This window comes from Cotesia typhae, unplaced genomic scaffold (genome assembly GCF_013202065.1).
Source record: "Cotesia typhae breed Kobodo isofemale line unplaced genomic scaffold, CoteBio_Ctyphae contig_9, whole genome shotgun sequence".
NCBI classification, from domain to species: Eukaryota; Metazoa; Arthropoda; class Insecta; order Hymenoptera; family Braconidae; genus Cotesia; species Cotesia typhae.
This window is the reverse complement of record NW_027423770.1, coordinates 786911-803403: the sequence shown is the minus strand read 5'-3', so window position 1 is coordinate 803403 and position 16493 is coordinate 786911. Positions and strand designations below refer to the sequence as shown.

Sequence of the window (16493 nt, the reverse complement as noted above, 5' to 3'; positions counted from 1 at the left end):
AGTGTGAATGAGCTTCACAGTGTGCAATAGACTCATCGAAAATAATTGATTTTTTTATATCTAAGATTTCCGCCATGGTATCACACAAGCTAGACAACAAAAATTTATTTTTATCTTGTGAATTTTCCACGTAATTTTAGTCCTAGACTTTTTAGGAACTCTGCGTTTTGACGTGTCAACACTTTCAGAGCTCGATGATGACTGATAATCTTTGGACATCCTGCAATCCTTTTATACCCGTTACCAGTCTTTATCTCATATACGATACCCATTACAGACTTTTTATATGCAGTCTTATCGTTATAGTCTCGCCACGGAAATTTGCTATTCTCCCGTCCTGATTAACAATGCGGAGCCTCAAGTTGTGTATTGCTCGTACGGCGACTGGTAGGTAAATGATGTTTGTTGGCACTTCCACTATCTTATATCCTGCTGGAACCCTCGGGAAAAATTCATGGATTGTGTGATTCTTCTCACCATTGATGTACGATCCAGTAGTTCCCTCGCGACTTTAGGATCATTCTGGAAACACAATGTTAGCAGTCTGGGACCTTTCTGTAATCAGGCTGGTTTCATAATGTTTCCAGAACGTTTCCAGAGTGCGCTTGTTACATTTTCCCATAGTGTATCCAGAGCACAACCAGGGTGAATACATACTAAAACCAGAGTAAATCCAGAGTGAATACATACTAAAACCAGAGTAAATCCAGAGTGAATACATACTAAAACCAGAGTAAATCCAGAGTGAATACATACTAGAAAACCAGAGTAAATCCAGAGTGAATACTCACCAAAACCAGAGTGAATACATAGCAATTCCAGTATGTAACTTTAGTGAATATATACTGGAATCAGAACTAATACATACAGTTACCATAATGAAACCTTAGTAATTTTATACTGGAATCAACATGTAACTTGATTGAATACATACTGATTTCAAAAAGATGCAGACCAAATCCAGAATATAACCAGAATGATTTCATACTGTAATCGGAATAAATACATACCAAAACCGAATTGGATATTTATAAAGATCAAAATGTGCTCGACATAATATAATAAATGAAAACTTATTATTTTCAGGTTATTATTATTGCTTTAATTGTTTTTAGATGAATAAATATTAATACAAAAATAGATATAATTTTTCTCATATACTTTTTGACAAACATTATTTTCCATTTAAGCAGTATTTCGATTTTTTAAGTGACGCCGGTGATCATTAAGATAAGCTCCTATCCACGATTTCAAATAAATTGTGATATCATCTTTTGATCCTGGGATGAACTTCAGTTCTCTTTTCTGCTGCAGGTATAGACATATATCTGTAATATACAAAATAATTTAATTATTATCAAATATATAATTTAAAATTCTATATCATATAGTATTATTTGAAAACTTTAAGAACGTGCTCAAATTACAGGCCAAACAAAAGATTGTAAATATTTTTAGATTTAAATAATATTGTCGGTGATAATATATGTTTTTGAGCGCTTTGAACTCATCAATTCCGTTTTTAAAATCTGACAGTCATACCAAGTCAACAGAATTATAAATTAGACATTGTAAAAATTTGATTTTCAATTATAAAAATTAGTGAAATGAATGAAACTGAAATGTGTTATAAAAAATAGGCTGGTATTACCTCTTATTTTTTTGCACTGCTGGTTAGTAATTTCTATATGATTTTCGTTCTTGTGACGGTCCTGAATATACATCTTTTCTAATATCTCTGATGGCCACAATTCTTTTATTATTAAATTTACCCGTTGCCTCATGCTCGACTTTTTCAAAATTTTTGCTAAATTTTCAGCACCTATTGCTGTATCTCCAAAAACGACAAACTGGAATAAATAAAGAAAATGATGAAATTTAGTTTCATGAATCGTAAATGGTTGATAATTTTTACGGTCATTCAGAAAGAGTCGATTTTGATAAGATAACTACTTGTTACTTGAGCAGTACTGTTACTGTTATTAACCAGAATATATATATAGTTACCTCATCTCCATTTTCGATTATTATCGATTCTGTCAATTTTGGAATAGGATAAGTAACTTGCTGATTATGGCCTGGTTGTTGAGGAGCCTGCCTTGACTTAACGTTGTTATGTTTCAAATCTGCCTTAATCATTCGACTTAAATTATTTATTTTATTATTTAAAGTTCTCAGGTTAGTATTAAGAGACGTTAATGGCCGGCGTATAACTGTCTTGCTGCGTCGTGACGTTGATCGATTTGATGAAACATTAGGTACTGTTGGACTACGTTGAACCGGTGCTCCTCGTACAGATTTTTCGACACTTGAACTTCTTTCGGTTTCACTATTGTCACTGACAATCTCCGTGGGTATCTGCTCTTGCTACAATAATAAGTAAATCAGTGAGTGTAATAATTCAAAACGCATTTAGAAATTACATTACAGAGACAAATACTTCTGTATTAAAATATATGTATTAAATAATATTTTGTTTTTAAGTTAGCTCGTTAGATATTAAAAGATGTATTAGCATGGAAAAAACAAATGCGTTCTATCTTTTCAAATACAATTCTAAAAAGTCAAACAATTAAACAAGTTCCACAATTTTTCAGATTACAAAAAACAGGCTATAAAATTACTGTATTACAATTTTTGTAACTTACGTCACGGTCTATTTCATCGTAATCCCTGGGAAAATTATTGCTTGGCATCATATTGCGGTAAAACTCCGATGATTTCGTCGTAACCTTTTCTTTTGGGTTTTTTTTATTATTCTGTTCAAAAGCAACGAAATAATTATTTAAAAATTTTTAAAAAGTATATTTTCAGAAACAAATACTATTAAATTGTTCAATAAATTTGATTTTAATTTTTGGTATTAATTATAAGTGAATACGAAATAAAATAACTATAGAAATATATAGTCGTCTAATATTGAAAGTTTGTACAGTTATTGTACTTTAATTGAATGTTTGACAACTTTAAACACTGACATTAAAATTTTATTCTTTTATTATGCCAAAAATTAAACTTACTTTTATAATTATTTTCGGCTTAAATGGAATATTGGTTCTCATTTTTGGACTGTACTTCGGTAATTTCATCATAATAATTCGATTAGAATCCGAATTACGTTTCATAAGTGTATGTGGATTATCTGTAATAAATGACAGTAATTATAACTGAAAGATGTAAAAATAAGTTAATAATTTACTATAAGAAATATATATAATGTAATTTATTTATTTTTTATCATGTTTCATTTTTCATTTCGCAGGTAGACAAACAAATTGATTATTACGGAATTCCAAAGATAATCTTAAAATTCGCGGTCAAAAGTCAAAATGTTAATTTTTTGACTTTTAATCAACAAAATGATCGTTGTAACTTAACTGGATGTCAATTAAAGTATTAGTTTATAAAAATCATACCATCTGAGTCCACGAATTTTACGATTGCATTACCCAATGATAAACGCTCGTCCCTCACAATTAAACTGCATTCACGGTCGATGTCCTTTGTCCAATCGATAGGCGTTAATTTTTATTTTCGTTTATTCGGAAAATACAGCTGGAACACACTATGTAGCTCTTATTTTTACGGACATCTTTCACAAGACTATATTTATGATGCATCTTTATCAACGATCTATGAGAAAAAATGAATTTGATTAGTAATTTTTGCCATTTATATACTTATGAACGTTCTTAAGTTATAACACAGAAATCGAACTGCCGATAAATTATACATATTGGCTATTATCAATGGAAGTTGTAAAAAGTGATGTACTTACATCTGTAATTTGTCCTAGAGTTAAAACATCTGTTGTTTACACGTCGCCATCTTTCATGGGTCTTAAACGCAAGCGCTGTAAAGCACAGAGGTCTAACATTAGTATATCCAGGCATAAATCACAGCGTCTGGATAGGATACGAACATATTTACGCATGCGTGTGTAAGGTAAGCGCGACAATTTTGAGAAAAATAAAATAAAATCTTATAACATTGTCTGAAAATTGGACAAATTCCATAGAAATAATAAACGGAATAAAATGAAAAAATTATTTTATCATTTTAATTACAAGCCGAAATAAATAGATGATTTTGTCCCTTTATACATTTGAAATTTTTACGTAAAACGTCTAATGCTTGCATCTACATTCTGCGCATGCGTTTACTATTTTTCATATTGAAATCATCTTTTTTATTACATTTAATTTTTAATACACGAGAAGTTGAGAATGTAAGCAACTTGTATAAATAATATTATTGACACTATAAATTGTTTATTAAATTATAAAATAAATATAAACTATCCACAGCGTACTTTTTTAATCGCTCCATAAATGTGTGATTTATAAATTAACTCTTTGTATATAAAGTCGTTTACTTAAAAAATTAACCTAACTTGTGAGATTGTTCAGTCTGTTATTAAAGTCCTGTAGAAAATACATGTAATCAAAAATCAAGCATTAATAATAAAAAGTACTTTCAATTGTTAGTATTTTGACTATATAATCTACATTGAACATAGAAGTGAATGCTAGGTAAGTAAAATGGCAGTTTCGAATGTTTTTCTGTAATATCTAAACAGTTACATCTATTATTTTGACCGTTTAATTCAATGTAAAAACGTGGGAGACTTGCTTCATCAATGCTACTTAAATTTTTGCAGTAGAACTCTGTACAGATAAATGCAGGTTATATTTCCATAGAAGTTTAATAGTTGAATAATAATCTATTTGAACAAAAAATAATTTAATATACTACCTGTAAAATTATTCACATATGAATATTGAGTAATTAAACAAACCTCCATTTCTAAATTACTAGTACTTTTTTTTTCTATAGATATCCCTGGGTAAACTATTTGAATGTTGGCTAGGCTATCTGTAAAATTCAGGGTTGATTACCGTTTACGCGTAGATCAATCAATGTCATTCTAATTACTAATTTTGTATTTATAAATTCTTTCACCAGATAAATAATGAAGAGGAAGTTCAGTAATTCTCGGGTAGCAGTGTATAGAAGACAAAAAGAAAACTAGCTAATTATTTGACGGCGTTTCCAGATGGACAGGGGCCATCTATTCCCCAACATTTTTTCGGATCACCAGTAAGTTGAAATAATTTAAATAATATTTTTTCCGACTTTCATCATTAATGTACATGTATGAACACATTTCAAATAACTTGCATGTAGTTTTATTCCAGCATAAATTTGTATAAAAAAAAATTAGTAGAGATCAAAAATGATTTAATTTTTTAAATTTCAGTAGTCCAAATTATATTATGCTATTGGTGCTTATTTGTTAAAGCATTCAATAAATGAATTCGATTTTCTTACTGCTTTAAAATGTTTATTATTCGTTCAATAATAGTTCAATAGTTCAAATAATGCTTTAGATGAAACGATTATAATTTAATCAAAATCTTACTTTTTAATATGAGTAGATCAATTTTTATATTTTTTCATTACTTATTTTTTTTTTTTTTTAATAATTTAGTGTATTATGAACTTGTTATTATGGAATAAATGAATATTACGCGTTATAAGCAATTAAAAAAATTTTGTTGAAATACTTAAAATTTATTATCATTAATGAAAGCAAACTTGTTTATTATCCCTGATGGAATTCTTTTATTGAAAAGTGTTGAAATTGATAGAATGTACATTCTCAATAATTTCAATTATATTTGCTTCAATGTAAATATACTGTTCACATGGAGCGACTACTGATCAACGCCTTTCAATGAGTATTTTTAATCAGGGAAAAGTTGCAATCATAGCTGTGCCTATGTACTGTTTTTTTCTATGATGATGTTTTGATAAAATGAGAATTTATTATGTGTATTTACGTTTCATTTCAGAATTCTGAGCATACCGAAAATATGGATGTCGAACCTACCAACGATCTAAATGTTAGTAGTTCTCATGGTGTTTGCGTTGAAGATATGTATGATACTGACAATCGAGAAGAAGAGTATGAAAATGAATTTCATCATGACTATAATGTAGAAGACAATGAAGAAAAGGAAGAGGAAGAAGAATACAAAGAAGAAGATGATTATAATATTAATAATGATGAAGAAGAAGAAGAAGAAGAAGAAGAAGAAGAAGAAGAAGAAGAAGAAGAAGAAGAAGAAGAAGGAGAAGAAGAAGAAGAAGAAGAAGAAGAAGAAGAAGAAGAAGAAGAAGAAGAAGACGAAGAAGAAGAAGAAGAAGAAGATGATGAAGACGAAGAAGAAAAAAAGGAGAACACGATGATCAAAGTGAAAGTACAAATAATTGTAGTGAAGTTGAAAATTCGAACAAGCCATTTTTCAGCGTCGATAATGAAGTAAATCCAGGTGTTTTCTTAATTGCTAAACGTAATAAAACTGCAAGAGACCACGTTCTTGCTCAAATAGCTATATCATCCCGACATCAATTATCGTATACAGCTACTCTTGATAACTTGAAATGGATTAAATCGTTGTATTATGATAGTACAATACCCTCTACAAAAGATGGGTTATGGAAATTTTTAAATCGCAATGATGATTGCCTTACCTATCATTACTATTGTCGCTTATGTCAGGACTATTTAGGCTTTAAATGCGAAATAACTAATAAACTGACTAGACAGTGTGAATGTAAAGCGTGTGGTCCTGATGATAAGTTAGAATGTAATTTACGTTACTTCATATACTTGAGCTTATCAACACAAATCCAAGAATTACTCTCTATACCCAACATTAGTGAGTCGTTAAAATATAGATTTCATCGAATAAAAAAAGATCCAGAGGGTTACGAAGATATTTATGACGGCCAAGAATATAAATCGCTCTGTGAACCTAGAAAATTTTTGGAAGAATGGTATAATTTCTCATTAACTATAAATACTGATGGATGTAATGTATCAAAGTCTTCTAAATCAAGTGCATGGCCGATTTACGCTCAGATCAACGAGCTACCTCCACAGATGCGAAAGAAACATATGCTTCTTGCGGCAATATTCGTGGACGAAACACATCCAGTAATGAATAATTTTTAAGACCATTTACCACAGAAATACAAAATATATTTTGTGATGGAATTACATGGAAACCTAACAATAATTTAGAAGTAACATCAAGATTAATTGTCACCACATGTAGCTTAGACGCCCCGGCCCGCGCAGCAGTAGCTTGTATTAAGCAATTCAACGGAAAATATGGTTGTTTATACTGTTATGCAAAAGGCAAATCAGCAGGACGTGGTAAACGAATTTATCCATTATCTCAGTGTTATCAAAAAGAACGATGTGATGCCGAAATACGTAATGACATGATTCGAGCTTTTGATACCGAGAAAGTGATCCATGGAATAAAAAATATATCAGCTTTAGTAGCTCTACCATTATTCGACATAAGTAAAGGTGTTGTTGTTGAAGCGATGCATGCTGTTTTTCTCGGAGTTGTAAAGCAATTAACAAAGTTACTTTTAACTACAACAAATGCACCTTATTATATTGGGGCACCTAAAACTATGAGCTCGATAGATAAATCTTTATTGTCGATCAGACCACCGTCATGTCGCTCACGAAAACCACGGTCCATATCAACTTATCCCAAGTGGAAAGCATCAGAATGGCGGAATTGGCTCGACTATGCTCCAATTTGTTTATTAGAAGTTTTGCCAAAAAATATTTAACCCATCTAGCACTTTTATCAGAAGCGATTCATCATTTAAACAGTGACTGCCTGACGCCCAATAATTTAGAGCGATCTGCTACTCTATTAAAAAAATTTGTATCACTTTTTCAAAAGTATTATGGCACGATAAATATGTCTTCTAATGTCCATTTAATGACACACTTGGTATCTGTTGTGAAAAACTGGGGCCCAATATGGGTCCATGAAGCATTCGTGTTTGAGTCCTGGAATAAGAGAATCATGGATTTTGTCAGCAGTTCTCATGCTCGAGTTAATCAAATTGCCATGCGCTTTATCATGCGAAAATTTATTATTACATCTCTATACGATAATGCAATAACAGCTGAAACCAAAAAAATTATGGCTAAACAATGTAGAGTTTCATTGGAAACCAATAAAATTGACACTAAAAATCGCTTGAAAGGTGTAGGAAAATGTATAACACGATTAACGACAGATAATGAACGGAATGCTTTGATGAAATTTGGATATGAACCTATACACATGGAATGTTTTGAAAAGATGATATTAAACGGAATCAAATACGAGTGTAAGAATACAAAAATTGTAAATTCGACAACAGTATTATTTTCGATGGAAATAATAAATTTGGTACGATAATTTCAATTGTTAAATTTTGCAACAATAATAAAACAATAGGCGGTATTTTCATTCAACGCATGCAACAAGTCAGAAGTCTATTAGGAACTAAGCATATTCACAAAGTAACCACCAGATTGGATGACCTAATTTTTATCGAAGAATCTCAATTTATTAAGCCTGCAGTTCAGATCATTAAATCGCAACAATTATATGTTATTGAACAAACTAACTGTTGGGAAACAGATTAGTTATATAATATAGATAGGTTATGTTTGTAATTAATATGTTATAATTTTAGGTGGCTGTGTGCAGGTACCAGCAGTTATTTGATTGTCTGTTCCATTGGATGCTTCCCTGAGTTCCTATATTTTTATATAACTTAATTTATAAAAAAATTTGAATAAAGTTGTTAATTTTATAATTTAAGAGTTTAAATTATTTCTTCAGCATTCTTTAACACTCATTACAAACTGTTTCTTTCTAGGTATAATTTGCTACATCTATTTATATGTATATAGCTATAAAGAATATAACTGAACGGGAATCTAGATACACAGTAAAAGGTTTCCTTCAGCCAAGAAAATAAAAATTGATTCAAGAAAATTTTTTGAAGAAATTGATATTCTTGAGCTAAGATAATGAAAATGTGAAACCAAGAAAATTTTCTTGTTAAAGTAAATTTTTCTTACTTTCAGAATTTTTCTTCTTAGCTGAAAATAAATCAAATTCTTAAAATAAAATTTTCTTCAGTCAAAATTTTTTTTCTTCGCTCAATTAAACCATTTTTTCTGTGTACGGAATTTGAAGTTAAGTAATCGGAAAAACTTGAAATCCCAAACATAACAATCAATTTAGCAATAAATTTAAGCTAATTTTGATGCAATTCAAATATAAGTAGGAAGTAAAATGTTTAACGTTGGATTAACAAAAATTAATTATGGGGCTATATTTCATATTTATTGGACGTATAACTTGTTTTCTGTATCTAAATTAGCCCTTCGTTAGTCGCGCTATGTGCGAATCGCTAGCTAACAACTACTCAAATTATAAAGACTCGTTATAGTGCAAGTGAGAAACTAAAAAAGACGCGACCAACGGAGGGTTAAATACGTAACATAAGTACTCCCACTCTTTACGGTGATTAAGACATCATTATATATATTGACTATGGATACATTATGGTTCTTATATGTTTCAACTCGGGGAGCTTTGTGATAACAACATGTATTCACTCTGGTTCTTTGATGGGCTCTGTATGAAACCATTTTGGAAACTTCAAGATAACAAAATGTATTCACTCTGGGTACGTTATAGTAACATATTGGTTACAGTACGTATTCACTCTGGAAATACTCTGTTATCATTATGTGTTCTTTCTGAAAACATTCTGTTTTCAAAATGTATTCATTATTGTTTCACTACATATTCATTCTGGTTACCGACTGAGCCCACTATGGTTTCACTCTGGAAACACGATGGACAAATGTAACAAACACAGTCTGGAAACGCTTTGGAAACACTCTGGAAACAGAATGGAACCATTGCCACTCTGTTTCCAGAGTGTTTCCAGAATGGTCCTAAGGTCGCGAGGGTTATATTGCACTCGACTCTCAGAGCATTGATTTTCAATAATTTGACTGGTAAATCAGATTTATGTGCTGTGTTAGGTTCAAGCACGCGGTTGGTAAATCCAAGTAATGATCCAATGGAATCTTCAGGCTCAAAATTTATATATTGATCACATCTTATTTCACTTCTCAACTCATTGTTGTTTGCTTTTAAAGTGAAACTTAGTTCAGGTAATGTCTTGTTTATATAAGTTTCAATATCTTTAATTTCATAACTCCCTGTTGGTATAGTTATTTCTTGAAATCTCTTGATTGTACTTCTTTTGGATCTTTTTGATGACACATAAAATTTATTAGCACCAACATCAATATTTGGTATTGAATTAAATGTCAGGAGCTTAACGAGTCCAAGTACATAATTTTTGTTGGTGATAGCTCAATCGGCGGAAAATAATTTGCCTCCAGTATGGAGGAGTTTCCGGATAGTGTCAAGGTGAATGACTCTGCCATGACTGACGCTTGTTGTCCCGACTCACTTCAATTTATAGTTGTCCAGCCAGGAATTTTAAGCACAAATGTCCACATATGATTGTATCAAAGTCTTGATATCTTTTATGATTGTACTTTACGCTACCTACATCGAGATATTTCATCAAGTCTTGTGGAGGTTGTAGATTACCAAAACTGTCAAAGTAAATTACTTGATTATGATTCTTCTTGTATGCAACCCAGTGAGTTCCAAGTCCAAGTTTATCATCTAAATTTATTATTGCTGATTCGTTTGTCTTTGGTCCAGATTTTGGTAAATCATTTCTCATAAAAACTCCTCGAAAATTTGGAATTTTAAGCAGCTTGGCATACTTTAATAAGTCGATGTTAGTCAGTGCTCGATGTGGTAGCTCTACTGGTTTTTTGACTTCTTGCAGCAAGCTCCTTCTGGGTATGGTTTCAGATAAAGTCCCATACCACTGCGGTAAGGTTTGAGGTATAATCCTCTACCTACAGCTATTTCCTCCATCTTCAAGTTGTGACGTTTCTTTTCAGCTAATTGATTTTTGGCTGCGCTGGCATCGTTCACAGCTTTTGCAACACCTGCAGCTCCACCTGTTAGAGCACCAACCGCTGATAACCCTGCAAACAGGGGAATCAAGAATGGAAGTACTCCACCAATCTTTGATGGAACTGGTAGAATACGAGGCAATCGAACGTTTTTCTTCCCACCAACTTTCTTGACAGCTTTGCGGGCACCTCCAAGAGCTGTTTTAACTGGATCTCCACCAGGCTGCATGGACTTTTTAGCTTCATCAACAATCTGTCTCAGAGCAACATCCTTCTTCTTGGTTGTCTTTCTTTTGACTGTCTTACGCTTCATTGTTTTTCTTTTAATTGTCTTACGCTTTGTAATAGGTTTTCTTTTTTAAGACCCATACCGAAACGTCTTTTCAACTTCATGATTTTATTCACACTCCAAGCAGCAGCTTTTTCACCAATAGCAGCGTCTCTTGCTTGAAATCGTTGCCACGCTTTCTCAGCAAGGATTTTATCAGCCTCGTGACGGGCTTCTAAATTTTCACGATTTTTCGAGTAAGCTATATCATGTTCCTTACACGCAGCGTCCAGAGGATTTATGCCTGGATCACCTCGAGCTAACCTCTTAGCTAACTTTGTTCCCGGACCACAATACTGATATCCTGGTATGTGAAGTTCAAGTGGAAGCTTATTGATTATGTTGTTGAATAAACCTTCACCATGTCTGCTCTCAGACATGTCACATCAAAGACTGACTCGCTTATCTATATAAGCCGGTATATATACCTCTTGAGCTCAGAATACAATCAGCAGTCATGGATAGCAAACCAAGAGCTCAGTTGCCAGTTATCAATTTTGATCAAATTGTTCAAGGAACCGGTGCGAAACTCAAACGACACGGTGCTTTACTTCCCAACAGTATCCGTGCAGTGTTTTGCGGACCATCAAACTGTGGAAAGACCAACGCTCTACTATCCCTTATTGTACATCCAAACGGTTTGAGGTTTGAGAATATATATCTTTACTCAAAGTCTCTTAACCAACCAAAGTATCAGTTCCTGGAGACGCTGCTTAAACAGATTGATGGTATTGGGTTCTTCACATTCAGTGAACATGAAGCTGTAATCAAGCCTGAAGATGCTAAACCTAACTCCCTGATGATATTTGATGATGTTGCTTGTGAAAAACAAGATCACATCAAGGCTTTTTTCTGCATGGGTCGACACAAGGATGTAGACAGCTTTTATCTCTGTCAAACTTATACACGAATACCGAAGCATCTGATTAGAGATAATGCAAACTTTCTCGTGCTATTCCGTCAAGATGAAATGAATCTGAAGCATATTTATAATGATCATGTCAATACAGACATGTCGTACAACTCATTCAGAGATTTATGCTCGGCATGTTGGAATAAATATGGGTTTGTGGTAATAGATAAAGACAGTGAATTGAACAGTGGTAGGTATCGCAAAGGATTCGACTGCTTCATTAGTATAAATTGAGGTACTTTAGAGTGTGATAGTCATACATGCTGTAGACGTTAACCTGTCAACATGAAGCCTGAAGAAATATCAAAGCGGAAAGATATTCTGCATCAGATATCTCAAGCCAGTGATGCCATCCGACGGAAGCACAAGATGTTGAAGTTGGGTAAAGATACAGCTGAGAAAGCTATGGAGGAAATGTTCAAGCCTATTGTGACACCACTCCAGAGTATAGTTGAATCTTCAAAGTTGAAAGGGGAAAATATTAAAAAGAAGAAAAACCACAGGTTGAAAAACAAGAGGTTGAAAAATCTTTATATGATGATCCAGAAGTATACAACAGTTTAATAACAGATGATGAAAGTTCATTTGAGAATACAGCACTTGCTATTACTCAGCCACCACCATCAACAAGTACTCCAGCTCGTAGAAATCCTCTTCTCACTAATTATCTACAACGTTTAAGTAAAAAACATAAAGATAATGATATGAGATATGGTGTACGCAGAAAACGCGGTGAAATGCATATGGGTGATTCACCTATTTCATTTGCAAATGATACAATAACTGTCAAAGAAAAAAATTATCCAATAACTCCTGGGTTGTTGGAATTATTATTTAGAAAATCACCAGAGGATGCACTCATCACCCCAGATGATAAGAAAAAGTACTTGGACATAATTCAACATACCAACGCTCATAGGAAAAATTATGATCCAAATCGTACCATTTATGAAGATACAACAATCAAGTTCAATAAATACATTGCTGATTTTATCACCAAGTTCGGTAAAGGGTTACCAAAATATATGATTGCAAGAAAACAGAGATTACCAATGGACTATGTTTACTGGGATGATCCAAATGAACTAGTTGATCGTTTGCGACTACTTATGGCATCTCAAGCTGCTGAAAATCCAAGTCACACGAATGAAATCATGTCAATTATTGAAGAGCTTAGGGAGGCTGGAGTTATATATTAAAAGCTTCTGAAAAATTAAATCATTCACACATTGACAGTCAAAGTGTTCACAACTATGAGCATCGATATATTTGGACGTCCACTGGACAATAACTTAGGTCAACGAGGGCCAGCTGGTAGAGGTTTCAATGTAACTTCTGATGGAAACTATAACATTGAGAATAAAAGGCTGTGCAATCTCGGTAATCCTTCAAATGAACATGATGCGGCGACAGTGCAGTTTGTACTGAGACAGATGTCTGAACTGAATAAAAGTATAGACAGTGAACAGAAAGAGATTATTTCACATTTACACTCTGAAATAGTAATACTGAAGGCTGCTGTGGGAAATTTGCAGACATCTATTGAGGAAGTTAAAGCAGTACTTTCCTCTCACCAAAATAATATCAAATATCTCACTGAGAAACTCAATGAACGACAAAAAGACAGTGATAGCTAATGAGCTTCACAAACCGGCTCGCAGGAACTATAAACGTCGTCATGTTGACATCCGAGGTCTCGACGAGACTTGGCAAGCTGACTTGGTTGAGATGATTCCATATGCGACAGTCAATAAAGGACACAAGTATCTGCTTACAATCATAGATATATTTTCTAAATATGCCTGGGCAGTTCCAATTAAATCAAAAGGTGGTGTAGATGTCACTAGTGATATGAAGTCTGTACTCCAGCAAGGTCGTGTACCTAAGAATCTCCATGTTGATCAGGGTAAAGAGTTTTACAACAAAGAATTTAAAGATCTGATGAAGCAGCACAAGATAAATCTGTATTCAACATTCAGCAATCTCAAAGCATCCATATGTAAACGTTTCAATAGAACACTCAAGACTAAAATGTGGCGAGAATTCACAGCTCATTGCAGCTACAAGTGGACCGATATACTTGATGACTTGGTGAATACTTACAACAACACTAAACATCGCACTATCAAAATGAAACCTGTTGATGTTACCGCTGCTCAGGAGAAACAACTATTGGAAAACATATATCAACCACTGCAAGTCAAATCACAACAGAAGAAGTTTAAAGTTGGAGACAAAGTCCGAATCAGCAAGTACAAGCATGTGTTTGACAAGGGATACACACCAAACTGGACAACAGAAATCTTCACAATCAAGTCGGTGCAGAACACGAATCCAACGACGTACAAGCTCGTGGACTATCAGGATCAACCAATTGAAGGAGGATTTTACAATGAAGAACTCAGCAAAGTCAAATATCCAGATGTATATCTTGTTGAAAAAGTAATTAGAAAACGTGGAAATAAATACTATGTTAAATGGCTAGGATTTGATACTAAGCATAATAGTTGGATAAATAAATCTAATATGTAAAACACAAATTATATATTGTTTTTATTTACAAAACTTAAAACTATATTTACATTGTTTTTTAATATTACTAATTTTACAGTAATTTTTGCTTCTTATTATCATTATTATTATCTTGCACAATCTTTCTTTTCTTAAAAACTAGTGGCCCCTTGTAACCCCATGGTAGGGTATCAGTGCTAGCCTCAATAAGTTGACGTTTATCATCACCCCAACTGAGAGCAAGTTTCTCCTGCTTTATTGTGTGTACTTGATGATTTTTACTTTTTATCATGTACTGCTCTTTTCTTAATAATACGTTTTCAAACAGACATCGTTTGAAGTCATCAAACGTGATTGTCTTCAAGGTAGATCCTCCGATACCCTTTGCCCGTTTCTTGATCCTATCTCTTTCCTTCTCAGGATTGTGAATCTCGAAGGCGTAGAGCTTGGCTCTGAGACCCACAAACTCGGACATGATTTTTCCATTGTTCTCATCCTTCATAAGCCCCAGGACCTTTTTGTTTGCTAACGGCATGTTGAAGACATTTTGGGGTGGGTAGTCAGAGGTATCAAACCTTGAGATATCACGTTTGATGTCTTCGTATACGTTCGGTACATTAAATTGGTAAATAAGACTATCTGTATCGGTATACAATAATTTAGATGTCGTTTCATAATTTTTCATTACATAATTATAATGGAAATCGTAGATAAAAGTCTTGGATAAGTCTAAGATACTAAAGCCTACATAGATTGGCTTGTTAAAAACAACTCTAGCTTTTTTCATTTCAATTATGACTATATCCTCATCAAATACAGTTACGCTGTGGAAGGTTGGCTTACAAATCAGGTCTGATACCTGATAACGCCCCGCCCACTTTGTTCTTAACCAAACTTCTTTGTATTTACGAACATTCTCCATTGTCTTTCCGAAAACCGCGTTGTTCATCAACTTGTAAAAATTTTTCTCAAAATCATTTTTCGCTATTTTTCGACAATCAGTATTTTTATCAATGTATGATTTGAGCCAGTCTGATTGTTCAAATTTCAAGACTCTGTGTATTTTCTTAAGTTCTAAGCCTAAATCTAAACATTGTTTCAAATTCTTATAATGTATTACATAATTAGTCTTATCATACAGAGTTGTTGTTAATTTTTGTTGTTTGCTGCCAGGTGGTATAAAATGTTCAGGGCAGAGAGGCAAATCTTTGTGTAGATCATGTAATTTCTCAGGATAGTGTAGGTCTACTTCAAGGATGTAGCCTACACTTTCATCATCATTGAAAAACTGATCTACATTATCTACATTTTCAACCCATTCAAATTTACCCTGGGGTAAAGACATACTCATCGCTGCGCCATACAAATTATTTACATCGTAGTACATCAGGTATGTTTCGGGGTTGTTTGAATCAAAATCTTTGCCCATATACCGGTTGTTAGCTTCAGCATGTCTATTAGCACACATCGATACCCCACCACGAATACCCTTTTCAATGAAAAGAAGTATCTCAGGATCAGTTAACAGTTCAAGTTCTACTTCAGTATGCTTCAACATTGCAGAGTTTGAAAGACCTGGTGCTGTATAAAAATGTATGGCATCAAGATTGTATGTTTTGAAACAACTCAATCTAAAATTTTCAAACACGTCAGCTAAAAGAAGTACATCTGTTTTCAAATATAAATCTGAGTATTCACCGAGAGTACTAATATCAAACTCATTCCAAACTACTTGAGCAAATGCATAATCATTATCAGAAATGGTAGAGTTGGTTAATTTTGAAAAAATGAATCCTGATCAGGCAGCTGTTTTTCATCAAGTCTATCAATATTATCAATGTACTCATATG

At 33.1% G+C, this 16493-nt stretch overlaps 3 protein-coding genes across 4 annotated transcripts; 1 reads left to right on the top strand and 2 right to left on the bottom strand.

Annotated features, from left to right (window-relative positions):
* Positions 1-1073: 1073 nt before the first annotated feature.
* LOC141533469 (uncharacterized) lies at positions 1074-3845 on the bottom strand. Of its 2 annotated transcripts, XM_074252365.1 has the most exons (7): positions 3779-3845; positions 3417-3633; positions 3021-3142; positions 2649-2759; positions 2008-2367; positions 1652-1850; positions 1074-1328 (listed from the first exon to the last, which is right to left on the bottom strand). In XM_074252365.1, exons 3-7 carry the CDS (start codon positions 3123-3125, stop codon positions 1186-1188), a joined length of 918 nt encoding a protein of 305 aa, XP_074108466.1. In that variant the 5' UTR covers positions 3126-3142; positions 3417-3633; positions 3779-3845; the 3' UTR covers positions 1074-1185. The 2 variants fall into 2 exon arrangements, with proteins under 2 accessions (XP_074108466.1, XP_074108467.1); XM_074252366.1 differs by having other exon boundaries at positions 3021-3633.
* A 367-nt stretch (positions 3846-4212) lies between these two features.
* Positions 4213-7021, top strand: LOC141533468 (uncharacterized). Its single transcript, XM_074252364.1, has 3 exons — positions 4213-4532; positions 4966-5100; positions 5856-7021. Exon 3 carries the CDS (start codon positions 5877-5879, stop codon positions 6327-6329), a length of 453 nt encoding a protein of 150 aa, XP_074108465.1. The 5' UTR covers positions 4213-4532; positions 4966-5100; positions 5856-5876; the 3' UTR covers positions 6330-7021.
* Positions 7022-14686: 7665 nt separating this feature from the next.
* On the bottom strand, positions 14687-16359 carry LOC141533528 (uncharacterized). Its single transcript, XM_074252448.1, has 2 exons — positions 16342-16359; positions 14687-16274 (listed from the first exon to the last, which is right to left on the bottom strand). Exon 2 carries the CDS (start codon positions 16199-16201, stop codon positions 14738-14740), a length of 1464 nt encoding a protein of 487 aa, XP_074108549.1. The 5' UTR covers positions 16202-16274; positions 16342-16359; the 3' UTR covers positions 14687-14737.
* Positions 16360-16493: the final 134 nt, after the last annotated feature.

Excerpts from the sequence above, each read along its gene's own strand:
- LOC141533469 (XM_074252366.1), bottom strand. The coding sequence starts at position 3,125 with ATGAAACGTAATTCGGATTCTAATCGAATTATTATGATGAAATTACCG. Across the intron at positions 2,368-2,648 it reads ACGATGAAATAGACCGTGAC|CAAGAGCAGATACCCACGGA; the intron begins GTAAGTTACAAA and ends TTATTATTGTAG. Across the intron at positions 1,329-1,651 it reads GCAGTGCAAAAAAATAAGAG|ATATATGTCTATACCTGCAG; the intron begins GTAATACCAGCC and ends TGTATATTACAG.
- LOC141533468 (XM_074252364.1), top strand. The coding sequence starts at position 5,877 with ATGGATGTCGAACCTACCAACGATCTAAATGTTAGTAGTTCTCATGGT.
- LOC141533528 (XM_074252448.1), bottom strand. The coding sequence starts at position 16,201 with ATGTTGAAGCATACTGAAGTAGAACTTGAACTGTTAACTGATCCTGAG.